Source organism: Epinephelus lanceolatus, chromosome 20, assembly GCF_041903045.1.
Source record: "Epinephelus lanceolatus isolate andai-2023 chromosome 20, ASM4190304v1, whole genome shotgun sequence".
Taxonomy (NCBI): domain Eukaryota; kingdom Metazoa; phylum Chordata; class Actinopteri; order Perciformes; family Serranidae; genus Epinephelus; species Epinephelus lanceolatus.
The window spans coordinates 7,188,055-7,212,024 of record NC_135753.1 but is presented as its reverse complement, the minus strand read 5'-3'; the positions used below and the strand labels follow the sequence as shown (position 1 = coordinate 7,212,024).

Genomic DNA, 23,970 nt, shown 5'->3' with positions numbered 1-23,970 from the left:
GGTACCTTTGGAACCGAAAGTACCCTTCAGACATGGTACCTAGACCCTAGCGTTTCCACTGCAAACTGTACCTTTAAATGTGGGCGGGGTTTTTGTCACTCACTGCTCCGTCCAGCACTCACTACATTTCCTCATTATCGGTGACATAGAGGAAAGATTTCACCCCTTTCATCATTCACAGAACGAGGCTGCACACCAACATTTTCAGAACAAAATAGCTCAAAATAAAACAGGCTGCAGTAAGAGTCTCTCTCCATGGGATATTTAAAAATAGCTGGTTTGTGCACTTAGTCCTTCTCAGACAAACTCGGGGGTTTAGTGTTGCGTTGGCCCAACGCTCGGCAACGCTTTTCTTTTCTCCAAGTGAGGATTAGAATATATGCAGTTCACATCACCCAGCCAAATTTAATATATATAAACTCTTGAAGATCCACTTACTAAAAGTGTATGTCATATAAAAACTGACGTAATGGTCAAAGTTGTAATATTGAATATTTAAGGTGTGTTGATTGAGTCACTTCCTCAGCTCATGCATTGAGTAACATTACGAGTTAATGTTCCACCTTAAAAATCCCGGCAGTCAGCCCGGTGAATGAAGTTACTTTTTCTCCTACTCTGGCTGCTGCAAGAGGCAGCAAAACATCCTTATATTTTATAGTGACAGTCTACTAATTAAACTCTCCATGATACGGACAGTGGCTTCTGCCTCATAACCAGCCACAACTCAGCCTTGAGCAGAGTGACCATCCGCTACTGACCAATCAACGGACTGCAGTGTTCACAGCTTCACCTTTTACTACCAGATCTGTGTACTAGGATCCCCAACAGAAGGGGTACCAAAAATGGTAACAGTTAGGAACGGTTCCATTGGTACCATCCACAACTTTTTGCAGTGGAAACGGGAAAAAAGTGCACAGAAACGGAACTGTGCCGTACCGTACCGCTCGGTGGAAACAGGGCTAAAGGTCTTTACTTAAGGGGTTTGTAGTAGTGTGGACGCTAGGCGTAGATGAAGCAAAAGTTATGTCTTTCAAAACAAAAACGTATTCATGTGGATGTAGCCTAGGCATTAACAAAGAACCTGTTTGATATCTAGAATTTTTGTCTTCTTGGACTCCATACAGCTGTACACTAGTCAGACGTGTCCTGATCTGATTCTAGTTTCCCACTAAAAACCCTGACACGTGCACTGGAGCGCACACACAGCTAACTTTAGTTAGTCTCATACATACTTTATGATAGTATTATCACAATACCAGAGAGGCTTCAGTATCAACTTTCATATAAAAATATTCTACTGTGGTACAAACATAAAAAAATTTAAAAACTACATGGTCAGACTGGGTGAAATAGAAGACACAGATTTTCATACTGATCAAGAATTTGTAATTGCGTGTTTATTTGCATTACATGTTATGTAGCGTAGCTAGTGTTTTGTTCAGTAGACTGTGTCACTTGTGGTTGGTTTAATAGATAATGTGTAAAATAAAGAACTGGGAGGAAAAAGGTTTCTATCAAAAGGTAAAAGTATGATATCTGTTTACTTGTGGAATAAAAAGAAAAGGTTCTCAAATTCTGAGAAGTGCTTTCATATTTAAGCAATATTGGTTCTTCTCTTATGCTGGCAGTGTTTTTTCTGAAGAGCGCTGGTAATGCTTGGCCATTGATTGGCTGCGGTTGTGAGTTTGACCCATTTTAAAATGTATCCGGATTTAATCAAAGCCATGATGTGCTGCATAACGCCACTGTTCTATCATTATTGACTCTGTATCCATATAAAATGAATGTGTCTCTCTGTTATTGTCACAACACTAACACACTCACATACAAACAAACCCACTAACTTCTCTTTGAGCTCCTCAGTGGAGCCCTTGTCGGGGAACATGGAGGAGATGGCCTCAAAAATCTTGTCAGAGGGAAACTTCTTGGTGCTGTCATTGCTGGTTCGGCCTGGAGACGACACATCAGGGCACAAAACTCACTTTTTCTGAAACCACTGGCCAATGTCATTTTCTCACTTTTCCAGTTCCACTATGATTTTTTTTTTTTTTTTTAGAAAAAATAAAAGCTTGGAAATGTTGTCCAGCCACAAAGAAAACAGCAGAAGACATAATATTTTTAACACCTTAAATTTGTTTGAGATTAGAGCAGTGGAGTGGCAGTCATGTATTTTTAAACCATGAAAGATTGTCCTCATCAGGCCAATCTGTAGGATTTTTCAGTGTCGCCGCTGGGCCAAACAAGGCTTAAGTAGTTAGGAACTACACACTAAGTTATTTTTTTTACTGTACACAATATTTCTGGAATATGATGTTTATACAGGTGACTTTTTCTGACAAAATTCATATTGTGTGTATAAAAAAAGCTTGTATGTGTCAGCTTGGATGTATGTATGTTGTCTGTATGTTGTCACAAAACAGTGTACAGGCATGTTTTTATTCAATTATCTCTTTTAGGACAACAGAGTTGAGGCTTTCAGGAGGCATTGGTTTATAGCTACTATCTTTAGCATCCTATCCCACTTGGTGCTGAGTAATAAAAATGAAGTGAAGTTCATTCTTAAGTTAAAGCTGAACATTAACTTAAGAATGAACTTAAGTTAAAGCTGAACATTAACTTAAGAATGAACTTAAGTTAAAGCTGAACATTAACTTAAGTTCATTCTTTTTTTGTTCTTAATGTTAAATGCTGCCCAGTTAGCACATGCTTGAAAACATTAAAATAATGCAATGTTATATATATTTAAGTCTAGAGAAAAGAAAACACATTTTTAACTGTACTGATTCACTAGCTGAATGTAACTGGCCCTGTTAGTGTGTTCACAAGCAATCCGAGTAAACACATCAAACAACATGGCGGCATTCAGTCACCTTGGTTATGTGACCCCCTGATGATCACTGGGACCTCAGTGATGGACCTACTTTCATTGTTAATGTGCCCATCCTTGCGGGGGTCCTCTGGATGTTCCTTGCCGTCACACATCTCTGTTTTGTCTACCTTGAAGTCCTGCTCTTCCTCCTCATCATCGTCCTCATTGTCACTGTACTGTGACAGGGCGTTGACCAACTCCACGAATATCTCATCGTTGATGAAGCCGCACTCTGCAAAACACCAGACATGCATCAAATGTCTTTACTAGCTCAGAGGTAGAGCAGGTCGTCCACCAATCAGAAGATCAGCGGTTCGATTCCCGGCTCCTCCAGTCTGCATGTTGAAGTATCCTTGAGCAAGATACTGAACCCCCAGTTGCTCCCGATGATGCTTCTCTTGGTGTGTGAGTGTGTTAAAAACTGAGTAGCAGGTGGCACCTTGTATGGTAGCCTCAGCCACCAGTGTGTGAATGGGTGAGTATGACTCGTAGTGTAAAAAGCGCTTTAAGTGGTTGGATGACTATAAAGGTGCTATACAAATACAGATCCATTTACCATTTACCATTTACCATGTTTCCCCTCTTGTGTTTCCTCCAAAGTGAAAGTCACGGTGAAAAGAAAAATGTACAAAAAGAATAATAAACGCAGCAAATATTTGTCCTACTCTGCCCCAATGGAACACAGCGTCACCTAGCAAGATCCTGTCATGGCAAATCAAAATTCTACTGCTGTCTAATAAATGTTGAGACGGAGGATAAAATGAACGCTGACATATTTGCTGTGATAACTTTCCAGACTTCTAAGATCCTGTTCCATAGTATTCTACACTGCTATACAGAGTTTTGTTGCCTCATAAGCTTTTAGACTCATGAATCCTTTCCTTACACTGGGCTTCACCAACTGCATTCAATCTTCTTACCAGAATTCTGAGCCACCTGTCACCAAACACTGTCAGTATAGTTCGCTTAAGGGCCAGACACACCAAAGCGACATCAAAGAACTCTTAGTGACAAAGACCATCTTTTGCATTGCCACATGTCGCCTGTGTCTCAGCCAAAAAGTTTCACTTGAATACAACGCAGAGAGTACAGCGAACAAGCACATACATACCAGCAGATGGCGGTAGTCTTTGTTCGTAATTCAAAAAGGGACACATGAAGACCAACACGACAGATTCAAGACTCCAGTTAGCACATTAACAACACAACCTGATGTTAAAAGAACAAAGGATATCTACTTTGTGCTTATGAACAATAACACAATCAACTATGAATCCTTTCTGCTAAAGAGCTCAATTGCTGAAAAGACAAGCTAACCTAATACAACAAGTTTTGATCTCCCGCCCTCTAGACTTTAATCGTTTATTTGCTTTTCTAACTACCATTTCTCATGCACTGAGCTGAACTGCCAATCAGAGCTCCAACACCAATTCAACATGCTGAATCAGCCAAAAAAACTGCCAACACAGGCCGACTAGTGCCAACAAAAACTATGGTGATAGACGCTCACCAATGGCCCAACACTGACCAAAGGTCAACCACTGGCTTGGTGTGGGTACGGACATGTACCTAAACCCTAGACCTGTTTGCGTTTCCATCACAGACAGTACACTTAAATGTAAGCGGGGTTGTCACCAGATGGTAATAACTGCTTCATATTTCCTCTTCAACAATGTAGAGGAACATCTACACCTTGCTGATTGTCCATGGAACAGGGTTTTGCGACATTTTTGAACAAAAAAGAACACATTGGAGAGTTAAGAGTCTCTGTACTAACCAATGGGATATTGAAAATAGCAGACTTGTGCATTGAGCCCTCGTCAAGCAAGCGTGACAAATCTCAGACCAATCAACAGACTGCCTTGTTTATAGCTCCACCTTTCAGTATTGAATCCATGTGCTAGGTAACTCACCAGAGGGGTAACAAAAAACACAGGACGTAATGGTGTAATATTAAATATTATTATTAATATTAATATTAAATATGGCAACAGGCATTGCTCACCCCCACTAACCTCTGTGTGTCCACTGAGCCTCACCTCTGTCTCCGTGGACTTTGCCATCATAGTTCTTGATGAGCTCCTCTATGAAAGTCCCATCCTGATCCAAGATCTCGTCTCCCATGTAAGGGATGTTATGGAGCACCGTCTCATCCTCCACCTGAACCAAAAAAAATGCAAAACAAACATTATACACACAGACGGCTACAGCTAAAATGGTCCCAAACAGTGATAACATTGCTTCACTTCTACAAATAGGCATGAAAATACTATAAAGTACATGCCATACAATGTTTTCCACTACATGCACATTACACGTTCATACATACCATAAAGTTCTGCTGCAGTGGTGACCAGGAATACATGACCGGAACTGAGGCCACAGCGTTGAGAGTCTTCAGGGGGATGATTTGCCTGGGGAACTCAGAGAAGCCACTGTCCACTGTGCACTGCACAGGACAGCAGAACAACGCTGCAGTCAGAACACTCTGTCTTACATTCACTTTTTCTGTGTGTCAAAGTGCTGAGAGCAATGCTATCCACCAACCTCTCGCGTGCCTCTTAAGGAGCCAACAGACGTCATGATGTGAACCGGCTGGATTCGCCTGGTCTTCCACTCCTGGTTCAAAATGTCAGTTCGCTCCATGATTTTCTGACGGTTGGTGTTGAACATGCTCTGGAAAAGTTAAGATATTTATATTAACAGAATATGTGTCAGCCAGCAGCCAAAATATGCAATGACTTGATAGGATGCGCATTTTTGATTGTTCAGCCACCTACCACTGTAAAAATGCAACTGAATGAACAAGGCATCAAGTAAGTAAAGATAAAAACATAACTTTGCTGCCATATTAAGTGGCCATCATGTCTGATTATTGATGTATAGAAGCAGGCTTCCACAAGCACCGGCTGCCAGCCAGATGGCAGATTACCACCTCTTCTCCATCTGGACAATTTAACACCATTTCATATACTTTAATATGGACATTTTTTAGCAATCTAATCACTGAGATCAGGGCTACACCGGCCTATCTAACTCTAAGGTGTCCTCACAGAGTTTTGACCGCCCAAACAGGAGAGTTACAAACATCAACAAAACATCATAGGGACAAAACATTGCTGACGTGAAGAGGAAATGACTGTGTGAGCAATGTTGGCATGCAAACTTGACATTTCCTGTTGCTGCTTTTCATGATTAAAGACTTTTAGTAGGAGAACTGTGTACAGATTTTATTGTCAAGTCGCCACTTTATTTATTGTCACTTTCATTAGCGTTTGGTTTTACACAAGATGAGAAGTCAGTCTAAATGTAAATCATTGTCAAGGGTGATCTTTGAACCTTAGCTTTTGAGCCAACACAGACAAGAAGTCCTTTAAATGTTCAGAAAACAGTGGCAATTTGAACATCTACTCTTCATGTGCAAACTCCATCATCTGCTAATGAAGATCATGTGCTTCAAAGTTCCAGAGCAGAGACTTAATGGACCCTGTGGTGAAGATTGCTTTCACATGTCTTTATCTACATTTGAACATATTGGTGGAACTGTCTTACACATGGTAATGATAAACAGCTGCAAGAGCTTACTTCAGATTTCACAAACATCTAAGCCAAGTTTATCATTTTGTTGTTGTAGAGTTTATAACAGAGGCATGGGTCAGTGTCATCATACAGCTAGATAGAAAACCGTAGACAAGCTAAGTAACAGCCTCTTGTATTTTCAGAGGCAAACATGTCTTCATGAACTAAGACAGAGAAATAACTACACAAAGGCAATTACGGACTTAAATGTTATTATGCCCAATACTAAAAGAAACAGTGACAGTCTACTAAACTTTTAAAAACGGTCCTACGTCCAGCTTTATGAACTCTACTGCATTTATTTGCACAGGTATATTTGTCTTGTCTTCTCCTATATTTTAACTTTTAACGGCACTATTTTGAGTGTTATTTTACTGCATGTGTTTTCTTTTACACATTTTGAAGTTGAATTGTCTGAGGAAGCCTGAGAACAAGAATTTCACTGCCAACGACTGCTTAACTGAAACTGTTGTGTATAAGACAAAGACTTGAAATACGCCGTCTGACTGGAATTGCATTGCTAGGCAACAGCTTGGGTCCATGTTTACTTCCTGTCAGCTGTTGTTATTCACATACTTTGCAAAACATTCCAACAGGGAATACTAAGAGCGTGTCTACACCTGGTATTAACGAGCGTTTCGGAGATCCAAACAAATGGACCTCTTTCTATCTTGCCTCTCCAGGTCACTGGAGTTGGGCACCAAAACCTGGTGCCTATTCCTATATGACCAGTACCCACAAGACCAAATCACAACACAGACCTGTGTTAGATTGTGTGCATAGCGAGTGTGCAGTCAAAAGAGAGTTGTTAATAGTTGTTTGTATTCATTCATATTCAAATATTCAAGTATACTCTGTTTTAAGAGTTCATATATTGTTTAATTTAATAAAGCATGTTCAAATTTGCCTTTACAATAAAAAAAGCAGTTATTTAATGTCCCTGACTGTTGTCTTGTGTTTATTTGTTTAAAAGTATCGATTAACTGTTTATGCACCGGTACAATTTTAAAAAGGTAACTGAAAAAAAACAACAACAAAACAAACAAACAAAAAACCTTGATACCCAACCCTACAGCTGACCATTTGTGTTCAGAGACAGCCAGAATGTCAGTGGAATTCAACACTTCCCCTTCCACAGGGCAAAATGATGACATTCACACAACACCTCTTCCAACTCATTGTAATATAGGTAAGTTATAGACTTTTAGCACACTGTCACCAAAACAACCACCAGATCCTGCATCGATGATGTAGTCCTTGTCCGGACTCATCGGGACGCTTTAGCATTTACACTACAAAAGCTGTGAGGTCAAATGCGCTCCAGACCACCTTGGCAAGTGATCAGTGATGGGATCACAAAGCATCTTGTTGGTCATGTTGTAAAGTTTCAGACAGCCCGTAGAATAGAGACTTGAAACATGTTACAGGAGCTTAGCATCCCAAAAGCTATTCATTATTTGTTACCATCTTCTCTCATGGAACAGGCCATCAGAATAAGGCAGGGAGGTAGTCAGCTTGAATACTCTGTTTCTATCATTCTGTATTGTATATTACTGAATGCTAATTATGAGTGGCTGTGCTCCGCCAGCTTGTTTTAATGCCCCAGTCCTTAGCCGACATCTGTGAATATCTGCATGATGTGAAGGTCAGTGTGTGGACAAACCTTGACCTCGTCAGCTCGTCTGAAGCGCTTGAGCTGCCGAAGCCTCATGTACTCAGACTTCACCCTCCTCTTCCAGCAGGCGGGACCCTTCTCCGAGCGCTTCCCTGTCAGCACCATGATCAGCCTGCAGAACAAGCACAAGGAAGATGAAGACCTCTACACACAGAATGCTTTCACGTTTCATATTTTTACTCATCTAAAGGATTTGTATAGGTCTTGACTGGAGTGTGGCACTGAAACACAAGTATACCAATATCATGACCGTCTGCTTTTGATTAGCTCCAGTTCCACCAGCCTCTCATGTGTTACTCTCTTCAACATTTGGAGACTTTCCTCAAATTTAACAACAATGGCACCCTTGAAGCCAATTAATGGTTTTGCATGAAACAACACAAGAACAAAACAACTAGGCTATATCTGACAATATAAAATACTCTCATTAGTTTGCATTAGGCTATATAAGAAAAGCAAGAAAATATAGTTGTCATGCTGCCATCTTTCTTAAGTTAAACAGAAAGAAGAAAACAAACAGTGGTTTATGCCTGTGATTTGAATGTAATAATAAACAATGTCAACATTCATCACAACTTCATTAAGGTAAGGAAATCAGAAACATCTGTTTAATAAAATGCTTGTTGAATCTTTTAGATTGTATTCAGGAAATTTTCTCATCATTTGCTTTATAAATTCATTCTTTTTTATTTGTAACCTGGAAATCAACATTTCTTGATACATTTGATAACTTTATAGAATTTGATCAAAAATATAGACACAGAAATGTCAACTGACTATTGCATATTATCCTATCATATGTGTTAGCAGCCCGATAATCAGACTCTACTGCCATGTTACACGCATTGTGTATTCTATTTGTATTGCACTGAAAAACAAATAAAAACTGTGGGCTGTCAATCAGGTACCTAAAACCTGGCTGTGCCTAAAAGACACATAGGAACAGTATAAAAACTGCTTCTATTCAGTTCTCATTTTTGTGTTCACGTCTCAACCTTGAAAATGGTTCAAATGCGAGTGACAGGATTTTTTTAGCCCTATTTGGCAAATCTGCTGTTCAGCGGAGAACGTCAAACAGGAAATCCACGTGTTCACCTTTTTGTTCTTTCATGACTCTCTATGCAAATTACAACAGTCCATGAGTGGCTACAAGATCTACCTACCACCCTGGAAAGTCAGCGTGAGTTGCTGCCTACCAGCCCTGCTGGTCTGACTGAGATCTCACACTTTCAATTAGACATGTCAGAAGACTGTCATGGAGACATGCCGGTAAGCCATGTGTCAGACTGTAAAGAGATGTGGAGGGCTGTACTGGTATGACACATGCTGCCAAACTTAATCTTCAAACCACAGACTGAGTTGAGATTACAAGCAGCTAAGAACGCAAATAAAAATGGAGAGATTAAGTAAAAAATCAAACTGCCAAGCCAAGTATGTTTTGCTGGCAAAACCCAGGTTATTATGCATCCTCTCTGCCAGTAAGATCTTACCGTACACACAGTTGCAAGTTTATGAGCTGCAATTATTCACATCTAGTCTGCAATCACTAATGTAAATGGTGTGGACTCAATATTCAAAGTATCTCTCAGTATAATGCAACTTAAGAACACCACAAACTGCAGCCTTAAAAACTACCTTAAGGGTGATGCAACACCTGTCTAAAACAGTTTCAACATTATAATTTTCATGAAGGTAGAATTCAGTGCAGGGCTGATGTACTAATCTGCAATAATTTCATCTTGAAAACTAAGCTTATATGAACCTCCTTATCAATCTATGTCTGATAACAGCCTCCTGGATCATGTATCAGACTTTATTCTTGCAGTCCATAGTTTTTATAATGTTTTTAGTGTGAGGCAAGTAGCTGAATATCCCACCCATCAGCATGAGTGGAATGTAACCAAGTATGTTTACTCTGCCCTTAGGAACAATTTTGACCTATTTGTACTTTAAAATGGTTAAAAAATATATTGGTCAATAATGGGTAACTTAGCATTAATATGCATTATTCAGATTAAGAAACTGCAGTCTATAAACAGCACCAATAGTACAAAGCCAAAGCCAGACAAGCTGACACCGCAGCAGCAGCTCCCATCTAAAACCAAGCCTTTAAATGGTCCCAACAAAGTCACACCAAAAAGGCTTGACTGTGGCGTTAAACCCATTAATAACCTTCGGATAATGCTAGCTGTGTGATGCTACAGTTAGCCATGTCACTGTGTGTGCAGAAGGACCCTCACCAACTGTCCCAAAGTGCAGTCCACCCACAACAGTAGTCTTGAGTCTCTGTAGGGAGGCGGAGGGACGTTACTTTTTGTTTCAATTACTTGTGTATAACACCTTGACATGTCTGTTTTGACAGGTGTAAAAGCATTTTAATTTCAATTCTTAGGCAAAATGCTCCATAAAAACCAAATTCTTATATTCTTTGATGTACCTCACTTGAAAAAATAAATGAACATTTGAAGAGTCAGAGCTGTTTTTATGGTTTTGTTGTGTTAACAACAGTAATGTCAGTTGGATTTGGATAGATCAGAACTATGGAATAATAAACCACCCATATTTTCTCACTACATCTTAGCCTTTCTTATGCTCAAGTATGCATAAAATAAAGGATGTAAACTTCTTTGTAAAAGACAAAAATGTGACATTAACAATTATCTTATGGATATCAGCCATGAGAAGCAGGTCATTATTGATTACCGGCTGAAAAAAAATCCATATCCTGCAATCCTAATTTTACACGATAAAACATTTGACAAACTGATAAGATGCAGTGCTAGTCTAGCCAGTGGTATACAAAGTATCAAAAACTGGCTTGATGAACAACATTAAAATGTTTTTACATGTATTCGTTAGTGATTAAAAAGTGAATAGTATAATATCTTATGATACTATTAAACTTTTCAAAGAGGCCATTCAGCATTAGGTACTTTTACTTTGGGTACTTGTAGTATATTTTGCTGAAAACGCTTTGTACTTTTACTGAAGTAACATTTTTAGGACTTTTACTTGTGATGGATTATTTTGACTATGGTATTTCTGCTTTTGCTTGAGTAAATGATCCGGGGACTTTCTCCACCACTGTCCATGAGGCTAGTAAGTTAGACAAACGAAGACAGGGTGATTATTATATCAAAGAGCGTTGAATTTTAGGTGAATTTATACTTTTTCTCAGCACTTAAGATATGACAGTACCTAAAATGACACACCCTGATGCTGACACTAAAATATGATGTGTCAATCACTTTTTAAAAGTTCAATAATCTTCTAAGAACACCCTCCACACACATTGATGCTCACACTCCCTATCTAACTAAACATTTAGAAGCCACCGGTGAAATGTACAGCAACGTCCAGAAAGGGCGATAGTTTGGTGACAGCATAAAAGAGTCTGATAAGAAGAGCATCAACCAGCATTCTGGACGAGCCCTGAGTATGCTAGCTACAAATAACAAGCATGCTCCAAGCTAACGATAGCTTACCGACGTCGTGCCAAGTTTGGATCCCCACAAAATGTGTTTCCTTAGCACACTAACCGTTTCACCGGGATCCAACATACTAACGCTAAGTTTACACTCTGTCAAAAATGTTTTCTCCCCGAGCACTACGCTGTAAAAGTTTTTAGGAGGGAATAATACATTCTGACAGGGATACAACATTTGGCTCGAAACCCCGGCGAGCTAGCTAACAGTTGGTTAGTTAACAAAGATTGAGGCATCCAACAAAGCACCAAGAACACAGACCCGGGCCATTTGAATCGCAACAAAGGCGCTGGAATACAAGACAGCAACACTGACAGCTTCTCTTACCTGCACAGGAGGCTCAGTCCTCATTCAACGGAGTGATTCGGGATCGATATAACAAAACACTGGCCAAAGTCGTCCTTTGTGTTAGGGATTAGCTGGCTCCGTGTTCCGGGCTAGCTTTAACGTTAGCTCGGAAGCTAGCTAGCGGTTAGCTCAGGAGGAGGGAGCGATTGCCGGCTTTACGCACCCTGAGTCGGCAAACAGAAAAAAAGCTGCCGTTCCCCCCACTTTGAACCCGGCTTCATATAACATACAGTGTCTGTGGATGTGAATCACACCGTTTCGTTTCACCCTGCCTATACACAATTCGTCCGATTTCAATGTTTCCGCCTCGGCACCGCTACGGTTCAAACTGCTCACTGTCTCGCACTCACCGCCCACTACGGCTGCAGCGGATTCAAGAGGCGCCAAATGGTTGGGCCAATCACAGGAGGTGACGTTAGCGCCTCTCAGTGTGGTGTCACGCGATTGGTCAGGTTGTATCACGGTGCTAGCCAATGAGAGTTCAGAGCAGCGCCGGGGGGCCTGCAACGGGGACATGTGGACAGGTTCTCTTTGTTCCCTTCTCTCATATGTCAACGGAATAAAAATAAAAACACAAAATAGGTTGTTTGACAGATAATTTATTTACGACCAGACTTCATCTGTAATTCTCCACCAGTGTCGGTGTCAGTTGTCATGTTACTATAAACGTTTTAATAGGAATAAACGAAATATATTTACAGCAAGCTCTGTGTTTATTTTATTTTATGGATATGTGAAAGTCTCATTTGTTGTCTGTCAATCTAATAAACCGCGTCACCTATAAAGAGATGCTGTCTCCTCCACCTGCTGACAGCTCGGGTGAGAGCAGGAGCAGAGGTGTCAGCTCTTTATTTCGTGCTGAACAGCTCCGATTTTATTTAGTAAATATTACACAGCATCCGTTTGTCCAAAATATACACACAAAAAGCTGTGACACAAGCCAGTTCGATAAAATGAATGAGATTCTGTGACCACAGTAAGCAAGGGCAAGGGTCGGCAAGTTTATTAAGCCCCGCCCCTTTTAAACAGCCATTGGCTGACAGCTCAATAGCGTCTACATGCTGCATTCATGGTAATTGGAAAAACAAGAACTATTTTAGGCGCTTCGGAGACAATCACAACTTTTTCTTTTTCTTTTTTCTTTTTAATTTCATGTTTATTTAAAAATGGCACGCCATATGGCATTTGAATACAGATTACAGTATTAATATAACAGAGCAAACTGCAAGACAGACACAAATGATAATAAAAGACAAACAAATAAAAAAATACAAGTGGTCATTCAGGAATTAAGGCAGGCATAAAGATGCAGGGCCTCACACACTTTACAGCATTTTACATATTGTTTGATTAACACTTTCTCATTAAGAAATGCAGAAAATATTGGGCTAGTTTATAAAAAATAACATTTGTGAATTAAATATTTTGCCAAAGGAATTAAATTATTAATCCCAAACTTTGCTCTTGTCCTCCAGCTGAACCCCAAACTTTATATTTTCATAATTTAGGATCATAATGTGTTGATTATTATAAGTCAGCCAATACAGAAAAAAAATCCACACATCTTCTAGTTAAATTACAAGAGAAGAAAAGCTGTTCTAAGGTTTCACTGTCTGATTTACACCAAGTACAAATATTCAAATCCAAATTAAACTTTTGCTGTAAGAAGTCAATATATGTGTGAATCTCATTCATTATTTTAAGGTGAACTTCTTTAGCCATAGGCGGAATTGGGAAAGAGAGGTATCAGGTTCTTATGAGAGACAATCACAACTATGTAACAAGATGCAGCCCAACAGATTTTTATTCATTTTAGGTTAAAAAGTTCATTTGGGGAAAAACACCTTTTATATATATTGAATTAAATAAATTTCCTGTATATCTGAAACTGACTGAAGCAGAGAGAAATATTAAGTAAGCTTTGAAGAAATTTTTTAGAATCAGAATCAGAAAATGATTTATTGCCAAGTAGGTTTTCATTTACAAGCTATTTTTCTATGGATACATAAAACATACAATAAACATACTAAGTGGAATTAAAAAAAAATAAGGCAAAATACTGCAACACTTAAGAACATAAATATAGATATGGAGGGTATACGGGTCAATGTCAGTGGGGGTCCTGAACTTTGTTGATGAGCCCCACTGCAGTTGGGAAGAAACTGTTTTTGTGGCGTGAGGTTTTGTTCCTGATAGACCGCAGCCTCCTGCCAGAGAGGAGTGTAACAAAGAGTCTGTGTCCAGGGTGGGAGGGGTCGACCACTGTTTTTCCTGTGTGCCTCAGGGTATTGGAGGCGTACAGGTCCTGGAGGGATGGCAGATTGCAGCCAATCACCTTCACTGTAAAGTGAATGATGCATTGCAGTCTGCCCTTGTCTTTTACGGTGGCAGCAGTGTACCAGGTGGTGATGGAGGAGGTGAAAATGGACTCGTTGGTGGCAGTGAATTAGTGCACCATCATTGTCTTTGCCAGGTTAACCTTCTTCAGCTGCCACAGGAAGTATATCCTCTGCTGGAATCAGCAAGACTCCACAGCGTCGACTGGGAAGTCACACAGGGTGATGGGGGTAGGTGGGGCTGCGTTCTTATGAAAATCCACAATCATATATCCACTGTCTTAAGAGGGTTGAGCTCCCGGCTGTTATCACTGCAACGGTCACCAGATGATCAATCTCACACCTGTAACATCGCCCCATCCCTGCCAGAGATGACCCCAATGAGGGTGGTGTCATCCGCAAACTTCAGGAGCTTGACAGACTGGTGACTGGAGGTGCAGCTATTGGTGTCAGGGAGAAAGGCAGAGGGGAAAGGACACAACAACTTTTCCCCAGCTTCATGTGCTGCTTCACATCGGAAAGGAAGTCTATGATCCACCTGCAGGTGGAGTCGGGCACAGTGTCTGTGAATACAGTGTCTCTTTTATTTCTGTATGGAACTACATAGATATTGTATTTGTGCTTGCCGGTCTTGACAGACCTGGCACCTTGCCGTCCCAGAGGATCACAGTGGAAGTAAGCCTGCAGCTCTCTCGTGCAACTAATCCTTGACTTTCTTCTGATGAAACAGTTTCATGTTTATCTATCTATCTTAGTTTAACATACATTTATCAGTTTTCATTATATATGACAAAAACATTTCTTTTTTTTCTTGTCTGTTTTTTGGTGTCAGTGCATAGAAAAAACAGCAAGGAGTTACATCAAAGTAAACTGTCATTATAATCAGAAACCATACACATAAGACACACAATACTTGTGACCATGTGGGCACTTACACATGTACATAGGCTAAAATTTTACATCACACTGTCGTCTCTTACACCTTCCTTTTTTTTGAAGGTCCAGTGTGTAGGATTTAGAGGGCGATACTGACAGAAATATAATGTAGTAAGTATATTTTCTTTAGTGTATAACCACCTGGGAAAAAACTGTTGTGTTTTCGTTACCTTAGAATGAGCTGTTTATATCTACATAGGGAGCAGGTCCTCGTCTACAGAGATCACAGTGTTGCACCGCCATGTTTCTGCAGTGGCCCAGAATGGATAAACCAAACACTGGCTCTAGATAGGGACAGTCACGCTTTTGTGTCAACCACAGTAGTTAGCTGCCCCTCTGCACAAGCAGCTTTGGAAAATACTGATTTAAAAAAAAAAAAAGTGAGCTTTATTCAGTGTTTCACCTGTTTGAATAACCAGGTCCGTTTGTTTTGGAGAGGAAGAGACTTTTACAGATAATATAGCTCCAGAAAAAACCTCCTGAATGTTAGGGATATATCAGGGAAAAAAAGGTGAGCACAGATTAGCATGTGCTAGGCTAGTGGCCTGTCTCCAACATGCCAAACAGCATTGGAGAAACACTGATTTGTAAATTGAAACTGCTCTGTTCAGTGTTTTTACTGGTTCAAATCACCTGGTATGTTTGTTTTGTAGAAGAAAAGAGCTCTGCGGATAATTCAGTTCTCTGTAAAAACCCTATGAACGCCTGGATCAGAAATAAGGTGAGCACTCATTCAGTTATCAGAGAAAAAAGATGAGCACACATTTTAGGGGTCCTCTGTGATGTGCTAAACATGGTAGAAAAAACACTGATTTGTAATGTGAAACTGCTTTATTCAGTTTTTTACCGGTTTTAATTACCTGGTCCGTTTGTTTTGGAGAGGAAGAGAGATAATTCGGTTCCAGGTAAAAACCTCCTAAACAAAGAACACTGAAGGAATTCTAATCAGGAGAAGTTCCAGCTGGTTGCAATCTGTAATCCTCACTGCTAGACGCCAATAAAGCCCCCTAAATCTTACACACTGAACCTTTAAGATATTACAATTACAGCTATTTCTTTTAACATGTATTGTATGTCCATTACACTATGGCCCTGGAGGCACTGTATTTCGTTCTTTCTTTACAGGCCTGTGATGGGAAGTACCACAATAAAAGCACTTTATAAAGAAGGAAGGACAACAACCACAGGGCACAGTAACACTATCAGGGTCGGTCATATCAGTTAGTAGGACAATCAGACAAATCCATACATCATGAATATTTTTCTTCAGTAGGTGTGCACAGAGGCAGCACAAAGGAACTGAATCACACATGGTATTAAAATTAAATTTACCAACAGAAGAAACACGGTCAAAATTAGGGGGGTTAGAGGGTCCCAGAAAATAAAAAAAAGTAGCTATGAGACCGTAGGAGCCACCCGGCATGTGTATTTATATATTTCTAATGTACATAGTTGTGTATGTATGGTATTATAACATTTTTGACCACTAGATGGTAATGTGTGTATAGTCTATGAATTAACATTGGTCACAGGTGATATAAATCAGGTATTTTAAGGTCACGGTGGAGGGGGAAGTCATTTTGAGCATAGGCGCAGGAACATACTGTTCTGATCGTAAGCACAACAAAGCATCAACAGCTATAGTAATCTGGATCACTTCAACTTCTATCAATTCATCAAGATAATTCTGTCTGAATCATCGATCTGCAATAAATGGTAACATCACCCAAAAAGATGTATAGGTTTTGGACATTCACTCATTTAACTGGATATAAAAGTGACCTTACTGGAACATTTGAATCTTATTGACAGACCCACACCATGTTTTGTTCAAGACCATTTGGACCGGAGGTGCAGAGGAAACACAATGATGTTAACTTCTAAGTCAAAATGGAAAATAAGTTCTCAAAGGGATATTTCAGATTTTTGTGGGGTTGTTTGAGGTATTTATACATAAACACTATATTAAATACAGTCGATGGCAGTCGGCACCTCCCAAGTTTGGAGAAGCAGGAGTCTGACATCGAAGTTAAGCAATGTACTGCTGTGGAGGGGTCAGCAACTAAATATATTTTGGCCACCTAAAAAAAAATCAGTATCAGTTAAAAACGTATGGTTCACTGCTTTACCTTGCTGTCAGACAGTGATTTCCATTGAGAAAATAAAGTCATTACATTGCTCTTTTTCATTTAGAAAACAGGGATTTAATGTTGCTGAACACTGGAGTTGCTGGTCTACCACTGTCTCAAGCTGTTATTGTGTTTGAGTTATTGTGACTTTGGCGTTTAAAAGGGTTAGTTCGGATTCACCAAAGTCACACAATTACAAAAACTAACTAACTGATCAAAGCAGTGGTATACCAGCAGCTTCTGTGCTCAGTGAGCTAAAATAACTGTTTTTGTCAACAGAGAGTGGTGGCTGTGACGAGAGCATAGATATGGAACTGAAGCTGTTAATGGCTTCCCCATCGAAATGGGCAGTCTAATGGGAAAGGAAAGCAGTGAAAATACTCTCAATATAGTATACACTTTGACTGATATTATTTTTTCTTAAGTGTTAAATATGTTGCTGACCTCAGTCCACAGCAGTACATTGCGTAGCTTCCATGTTGGACTCCAGTCTGCTTCTCCAAACTGGGGGCATGCCAACTGATATTTACTGTGTGTAATGCACGGGTAATGGAAAGTACCCCCTAAAGCCTGGATTCAAAAAATCCAAATGATCCCTTTAAAGGACATGAAAAATGGACATTTAAACATACAACCAAAAGATGCAGAACAGCTGCTCAATGGACCTTACTGGGAGGTCATTTTGTTACTTTATCTACCACCCCCTGACAAAGCGGCATCAGCAATTAAAAGAAACTCATATCAGCCAGCAGATGGCACTACACGTCCTGAGAGTTTCCTCTCATGTTCAGTCTGTACAAACAGATCAGGGAGATTCCCTGAAGTACATGAACTAGTTCACACAGCATTGACAGGAAACCCAATTGAACTAACCAGCTGCACCTTTATACCACTCATCTCTTATATTTTATATCTATGTACAACAGTACATTAAACATATGATTGGATACAAACACACTTTTATGAATAAACTGAGCAACTGTGTTCAGGATCTCTTGCAGAAAACACTCTGTATGCATCAGGTGTTCATTTAGCTTCAGATCAGCCCAAGATGTTCACAGAGGAAGGGGTCAGCCTCACAGAGGAACTCAATCATCTCTGAGCTGGCAGCTTCACCTTTCTTCCTCACTGTGTCGATAACAAAACGAGCTTTATCTCTGTTGTTTTGCACCACGTCCGCTGACTCCCTCTCAGAGTCAGTTATCACCTTTTTCTCCAGCAGTTTGTCCAGCAGACTTTTGAGAACAGATCCTGATATCCCATCAATGAAGCTGCTCCGTATGGCAAACAGCTTCTCATTAGGAGGGAGATTCAGAGCGCTCTGCCCACAGGACCTTCTTACTCCAAGGGATGAAAGACAAACTCGTCTTTCCCAGACACTGTGGGAGCTGTTGGCGTTTCTCAAAAACAGCTTAATGTGTTTCATGATCTTTTCTAGGCTCACCTGGAATGATGGGAAGTAGTTGTCATAGTTGTCGCAGTCAAACTCTGCTTCTGTTGGTTGAACTAGAACTGAGTCGTCTTCAGGACAAGTGGACAGAGTGTATTCCTGCTTTGGACGCAGTTTACAGTGTGGGGATGTCTCTATGTAGCTCTCATCTCCAACTAACTTCTTCCTGGTGCACAGCACATCCCGGAGCACGACGTTCTTTGGTAGCAACAACACACTGAGGAGGGATTCAGGATCAGGATCAGCTGGGGGCCTGTAGAACAGCAGAACCAGCGCTCGGACCGGGTCAGGTGGTGAGTCTTCATCCGTGACGTTACCGAAAGCAGAAAACCCCGTGATGTTTATAATAACATGAGTTTCTGTTATCTTGTGAGGGCTGATAAACTCAATGCCCTCATCGTTCACATGAGCAACTGACAAGAAATCACATCCACCTGTGGAGCGGATCTCACAGTGTGGGAGATGAAGCTGACACACAGACTGCTGCAGACAGTTGATGTCAAACAGGGGTCCTGCAGGCTTCTTGTGATGCTGGGCCAGTAGCCTCCTGTTCCAAGGGACAATCCTGTAAACCACGTCCCCTTCTCCCTCCATGTGAAACACCAGGCCTGTCACACTGCACTGGTACAGGCCTGGGCAGGAGCACTGGAACCTGTAGGTTTCATCGTATTCATCAGCAGTCATTTCAGGTGTAAACTCCTCAAAGCTGTTTGTTAACAGCATGTCAGGTAAGCTTTCAGCTCGTGTTAAGCTCTTGCTCTTTGCAGACGTTATCTGACTCAGTGAAGGCAGGCTGTGAGAACGAGGCAGGCAGCTGGAGTCTCTCCTTCTCCTAAAGCATTCTGGGGATTGTAGGAGGTGAGAATGGGCTGGCAGGGTGTTTGTGACAGAGTAGTTCACAGCTGTAACAGGTGCATCCATGTCCATTAGGGCATCACTGTCACCTACTGGTTCACTCTCAGACTGCATGGATGAAAGCTCACATGCAACTTGAGTTCTGCTTCCTGCAGTACAGACAGGTGAATCATGGAGGACTGTGGGTGTGTCCTGTGGACATGGAGGGGCAGCAACAGCTGGGGTCTGAGAGCAGGTAAGCAGGACAGGATAACCTGGGTTATCATATCTGGGGTCATCATCATGTGTGTCTTTTTTGTTTGGGAGATGTAAGTAAGGGTCTGATAAAGAGGGAGAACGTATACGAGCATGTCTATATTTACGAGTTTCCCGGTCAGCACCGCCAAACCAGAGGGAACCAGATGACTCATCCCATTCCTTTTCTCTGTCATAGACTACAGCAGAGTCTGAATCATCATCATCACTGATGGAAAGTTGAAGAATGGAAGGACCAGCTGTTGCATTCAGCTCCATTTCCCTGGTATTGTCCTGATTGAGTCCTGCAGAGGAGCCATGTTTTTTCACTCCTGTTTCTCTGAGTGTACCAGAGGGAGGTTGATCTAACATACGGTCGAAGGGATCTGTGGTAGAAGTCATATGCAGGGAATCTGTCTTGTGTTTTTTCTTACTTCTGAAGCTGGGGGCGCTGGAGGTTCTCTTCTGTGATTTCTGAATCAAAGAAGACCGTTGGGATGGAGGAACGTGAAGATGTACAAAGTCTATGGGGTATCCCAAAAAATGTGAACCACCTCCTTTAAGCATGCGATGAGGGCGAGGTGGCACATAGTCTGTATCAGACTGATCAATATAGTTTAAAACTCCATAGTCTGTGTCAGACTGATCAATATAGTTTAAAACTCCATAGTCTGTATCAGACTGATCATAGTCTGTGTCAGACTGATCAATATAGTTTAAAACTCCATAGTCTGTATCAGACTGATCATAGTCTGTGTCAGACTGATCAATATAGTTTAAAACTCCATAGTCTGTGTCAGACTGATCAATATAGTTTAAAACTCCATAGTCTGTGTCAGACTGATCAATATAGTTTAAAACTCCATAGTCTGTATCAGACTGATCATAGTCTGTGTCAGACTCACAAGACACGTCAAGTTCCTCATAGTCTGACTGAGGAATAGGGCGAGGGCGAGTGTCAACAGAGGAAGAGTGAGAACTATCCCCACAAATCCTGGACAGAGCTCTCCTGATACTTCTTGCTGCCCTGCTGAAACACGATTCTTCTCTTTCTGGTCTTTCATGTTTCACAGACGATGCCATTTTGCTGCATTCACAAGTGTCACAATCAGAGTCAGTGGAGCTGAACAAGCAACAGAAGCCAGGGGATCACCGAGATTCCCCCCCCCCCCCGTTTTCTATCTCGTTTTGACTCCTTTCTTCAGCCCCAGCTGAATTTCACTTTTTATTTTATTTTATTTACTTATTTTTCTCTGAGAGTTTTTAAATTTGCTTTAACCCTCCTGCAGTTGGCTCCTTTGTGTTTCTCCTGCTCCCATTGTCTGAAAGGAAATTATAAAAATTAAATCCCCCACAAATATTTCAGATTATTAAAATCCCCACATAACTTTGCTCAGGCTACTAGTAAACAGTATGTTGCCAGTAAATGAAAAGAGAGAGCTACTAATCTATCTTCAAGGTTTATAAAATGAACTAGCTCTCAAATTGTAACTTTATAATAAGAAAATCAGACATGAACTTGCATCAAGCAGGAAATATGACATTCTCTTTCTCTGAAACACACAGTGGAGCTTTTACCCAAGTTTGAAGTACTTGTGCTCTACTTTAATATGTACTTTTTACTTCGCTACATCTACATAACTTAAATGACTTCTTCTTTCATCTTGCCGATTTAGATTATTAATACAAAATGTAAATCATGATGAATTGTATTTAGACATTTTGAATTTGCTGCACTTTTACGTGCTGCAACATTAAAGTAATACACACATTAATGCTTCACTTATGATCCAGTAAGATAGTTAATATAATTCTGAAATGGACCATCCTGCATGATGTGTAGCTTTACTTTTGGTACCGTCTGTCCCATTGACATGTATGTGATATTTCAAGAACATCTCGAGGGGATTTCCTCAAATTTGACACAAATGTCCACTTGGACTTAAGAATGAACTGATGAGAATTTTGTGGTTGAGTATCAAAGGTCAGTGTGACCTCACAAAACATGTTTTTGGCCATAATTTAAAAATTCATAAACTAATTATGACAAAATTTAACACAAATTTCTTATCGGATAAAATGATGAAGTGATGACATTTCATATCCAAAAGGTCAAAGTCACTGTGACATCATTATGTTCTGCAAAAGCACTTTTCTGGCCATTAGGCCTACTCAATGTCATAACTCTGAAAACTGTGCTGATCGTACAGATCTTCTGTGCTGCCGGGTTGAAGATGTTTGTGAAGTGCGTCTTCAATGTTGGTGAAGATTCTCGGTCATCCAGGTCATGGTAATCCTAAGTGCTATATCGTAGGCAACTGGACTTGCTTGAGTTTCTTGAAGATGTTTCACCTGTCATTAAAGAGGCTTTTTGGATGACAGGTGAAACGTCTTCAGGAAACTCAAGCAAGTCCAGTTGCCTAGAATATGGCACTTAAGATGCAACTTCACCGGTTCATGGAGGCATAAGACAGTGAAGTGGTAATTCTGGTTAACTTTTACTTAAAAATAAGATTTTGAATGCAGGACTTCTACTTGTACACTGTAGTATTACTACTTTCACTTAAGTAAGAGTTTTTCCTTCATGCTTTTCTTTTCACCTTCTAATAATAAAGACTAATAAGAAGATCAATTATATAGTGCCCATTTAAACTGTAAAATCTCCAAATAAAACAGGTGACAGCCTGACAGTCAGTTCAGTAACCTCTGGTAAGTGTAAAAAGACGAGAGGAATCTTCATAGCTGTGACATCATAACATTCTGCAAAAACTCTTTTCTGCTCATTACTAAACATTATAACTCAGGAACACAAGGGGAGACTTTTGGTCAGATACTGAGTTGGTGACACTGTAGTATTACAACGTTCACTAAAGCAAGAGTTGTTCCTTCATGCTTTTCTTTTCACCTTTTAATAATAAAGTCAATGTAAAGTCAATTTAAACAATAAAAGCTCCAAATGAAACAGCCTGACAGTCAGTTCAGTACGCACTGGTAAATGTAAAAAGACAAGAGGAGCCTTCATAGCGGATGTGGAACACAACATGTTACTGAATATTAAGAAAAAGGAAATGAATTTGGGTCAGAGACGGTTAAAAAACATAGACCAGGAAGTCAATAGAAACAAATGTTAAAATATATTTTACTCAACAAAGAAAAAAAGCTGAATAATTTACTTGTTCATTTTCACTGATCTACCCATTTAACAGCAACGGTGGAAGAAGTAGGCTGCACACTTATTTTACTTATATAACAGCAGTGTTTGAGTTTGAGTTGGTAATTAAGATGTTAACATGTCAGTTTTGTCTCAGACTTACCGGTGAGCTGCACAGTGAGTTCGATCTTCAAACATTACGAGATAAAAATCAAATGTTACACATAGTCTGTGGGTCCCTTCTTCCTCCTCCAGTTTTGTTCTCAATGCTCTCAACAGTGAAAGTTAACAGGCTGAATTTTAACAGGAAGTTGTTTTCATTCTTTCATCCCGCCTTTTAAAACCAATCATTTAAACAACAGAAACCTGCAGACTCAAGTTGCTGTAATGTTTCTATATAACATGGACCGAGTCTGTGTTTTTTTCAGAGGTGAATTTCATTTTATACTTTATGTTACATACTGGTGTGTCATTGATCTGTTTGTTTGGGCACTGCATTTCATTCACTACTTAGCCATGGTTCCCAACCTGAGGGTCGGGACCCCTACGAGGTCATCAGATCCAAAAAATAATAGGTAGATCTGCCCCATAAATCATAATCAGAAAGCTTTATACTCCTGTGAGTTATTATTTGATAAATGAGTCTGTCACAGGGATCATTTATTTTTCTGACTGTCCTTTGTGTGGTAGGGGACATGTGTTTTGTCTCTGCTGGTCTGCATCAGTGGCTAAATACAATATATATATATATTTTTTACTGTGGCCCAGATAGGTACTGAGTGGGACAGTTTTCCAGTTTGACCTCTACACCATGGGTCTTTAACAGGGGGTCCATGACCCCTAGGAGGTCCTCAGAGTTACTGCAAATTATTGTTAAATAATTTTTCTAAATTAAATTAAATACACATTAACATGAGTACAAA

At 40.1% G+C, this 23,970-nt stretch overlaps 2 protein-coding genes across 3 annotated transcripts in view; both read right to left on the bottom strand.

Annotated features, from left to right (window-relative positions):
* ezh2 (enhancer of zeste 2 polycomb repressive complex 2 subunit) overlaps nt 1-12,313 on the bottom strand; it is a 31,819-nt gene extending 19,506 nt beyond the window's left edge. The window contains exons 1-7 of one of the 2 annotated variants that reach the window (XM_033638816.2): nt 11,936-12,313; nt 8,112-8,235; nt 5,417-5,545; nt 5,199-5,318; nt 4,909-5,029; nt 2,871-3,101; nt 1,845-1,950 (exon numbers count right to left, since the gene is read on the bottom strand). In XM_033638816.2, the coding sequence (XP_033494707.2) occupies nt 1,845-1,950; nt 2,871-3,101; nt 4,909-5,029; nt 5,199-5,318; nt 5,417-5,545; nt 8,112-8,228 (824 nt within the window). In that variant the 5' untranslated portion in view covers nt 8,229-8,235; nt 11,936-12,313. The remainder of the gene's footprint in view (nt 1-1,844; nt 1,951-2,870; nt 3,102-4,908; nt 5,030-5,198; nt 5,319-5,416; nt 5,546-8,111; nt 8,236-11,935) is intronic. The other variant, XM_033638817.2, reaches the window with a different exon arrangement.
* Nucleotides 12,314-15,705: 3,392 nt separating this feature from the next.
* On the bottom strand, nt 15,706-20,979 carry LOC144458992 (uncharacterized). Its single transcript, XM_078163018.1, has one exon. It carries the CDS (start codon nt 20,977-20,979, stop codon nt 18,394-18,396), a length of 2,586 nt encoding a protein of 861 aa, XP_078019144.1. The 3' UTR covers nt 15,706-18,393.
* Between the last annotated feature and the right edge of the window lie 2,991 nt (nt 20,980-23,970).

Excerpts from the sequence above, each read along its gene's own strand:
- LOC144458992 (XM_078163018.1), bottom strand. The coding sequence starts at position 20,979 with ATGGCATCGTCTGTGAAACATGAAAGACCAGAAAGAGAAGAATCGTGT.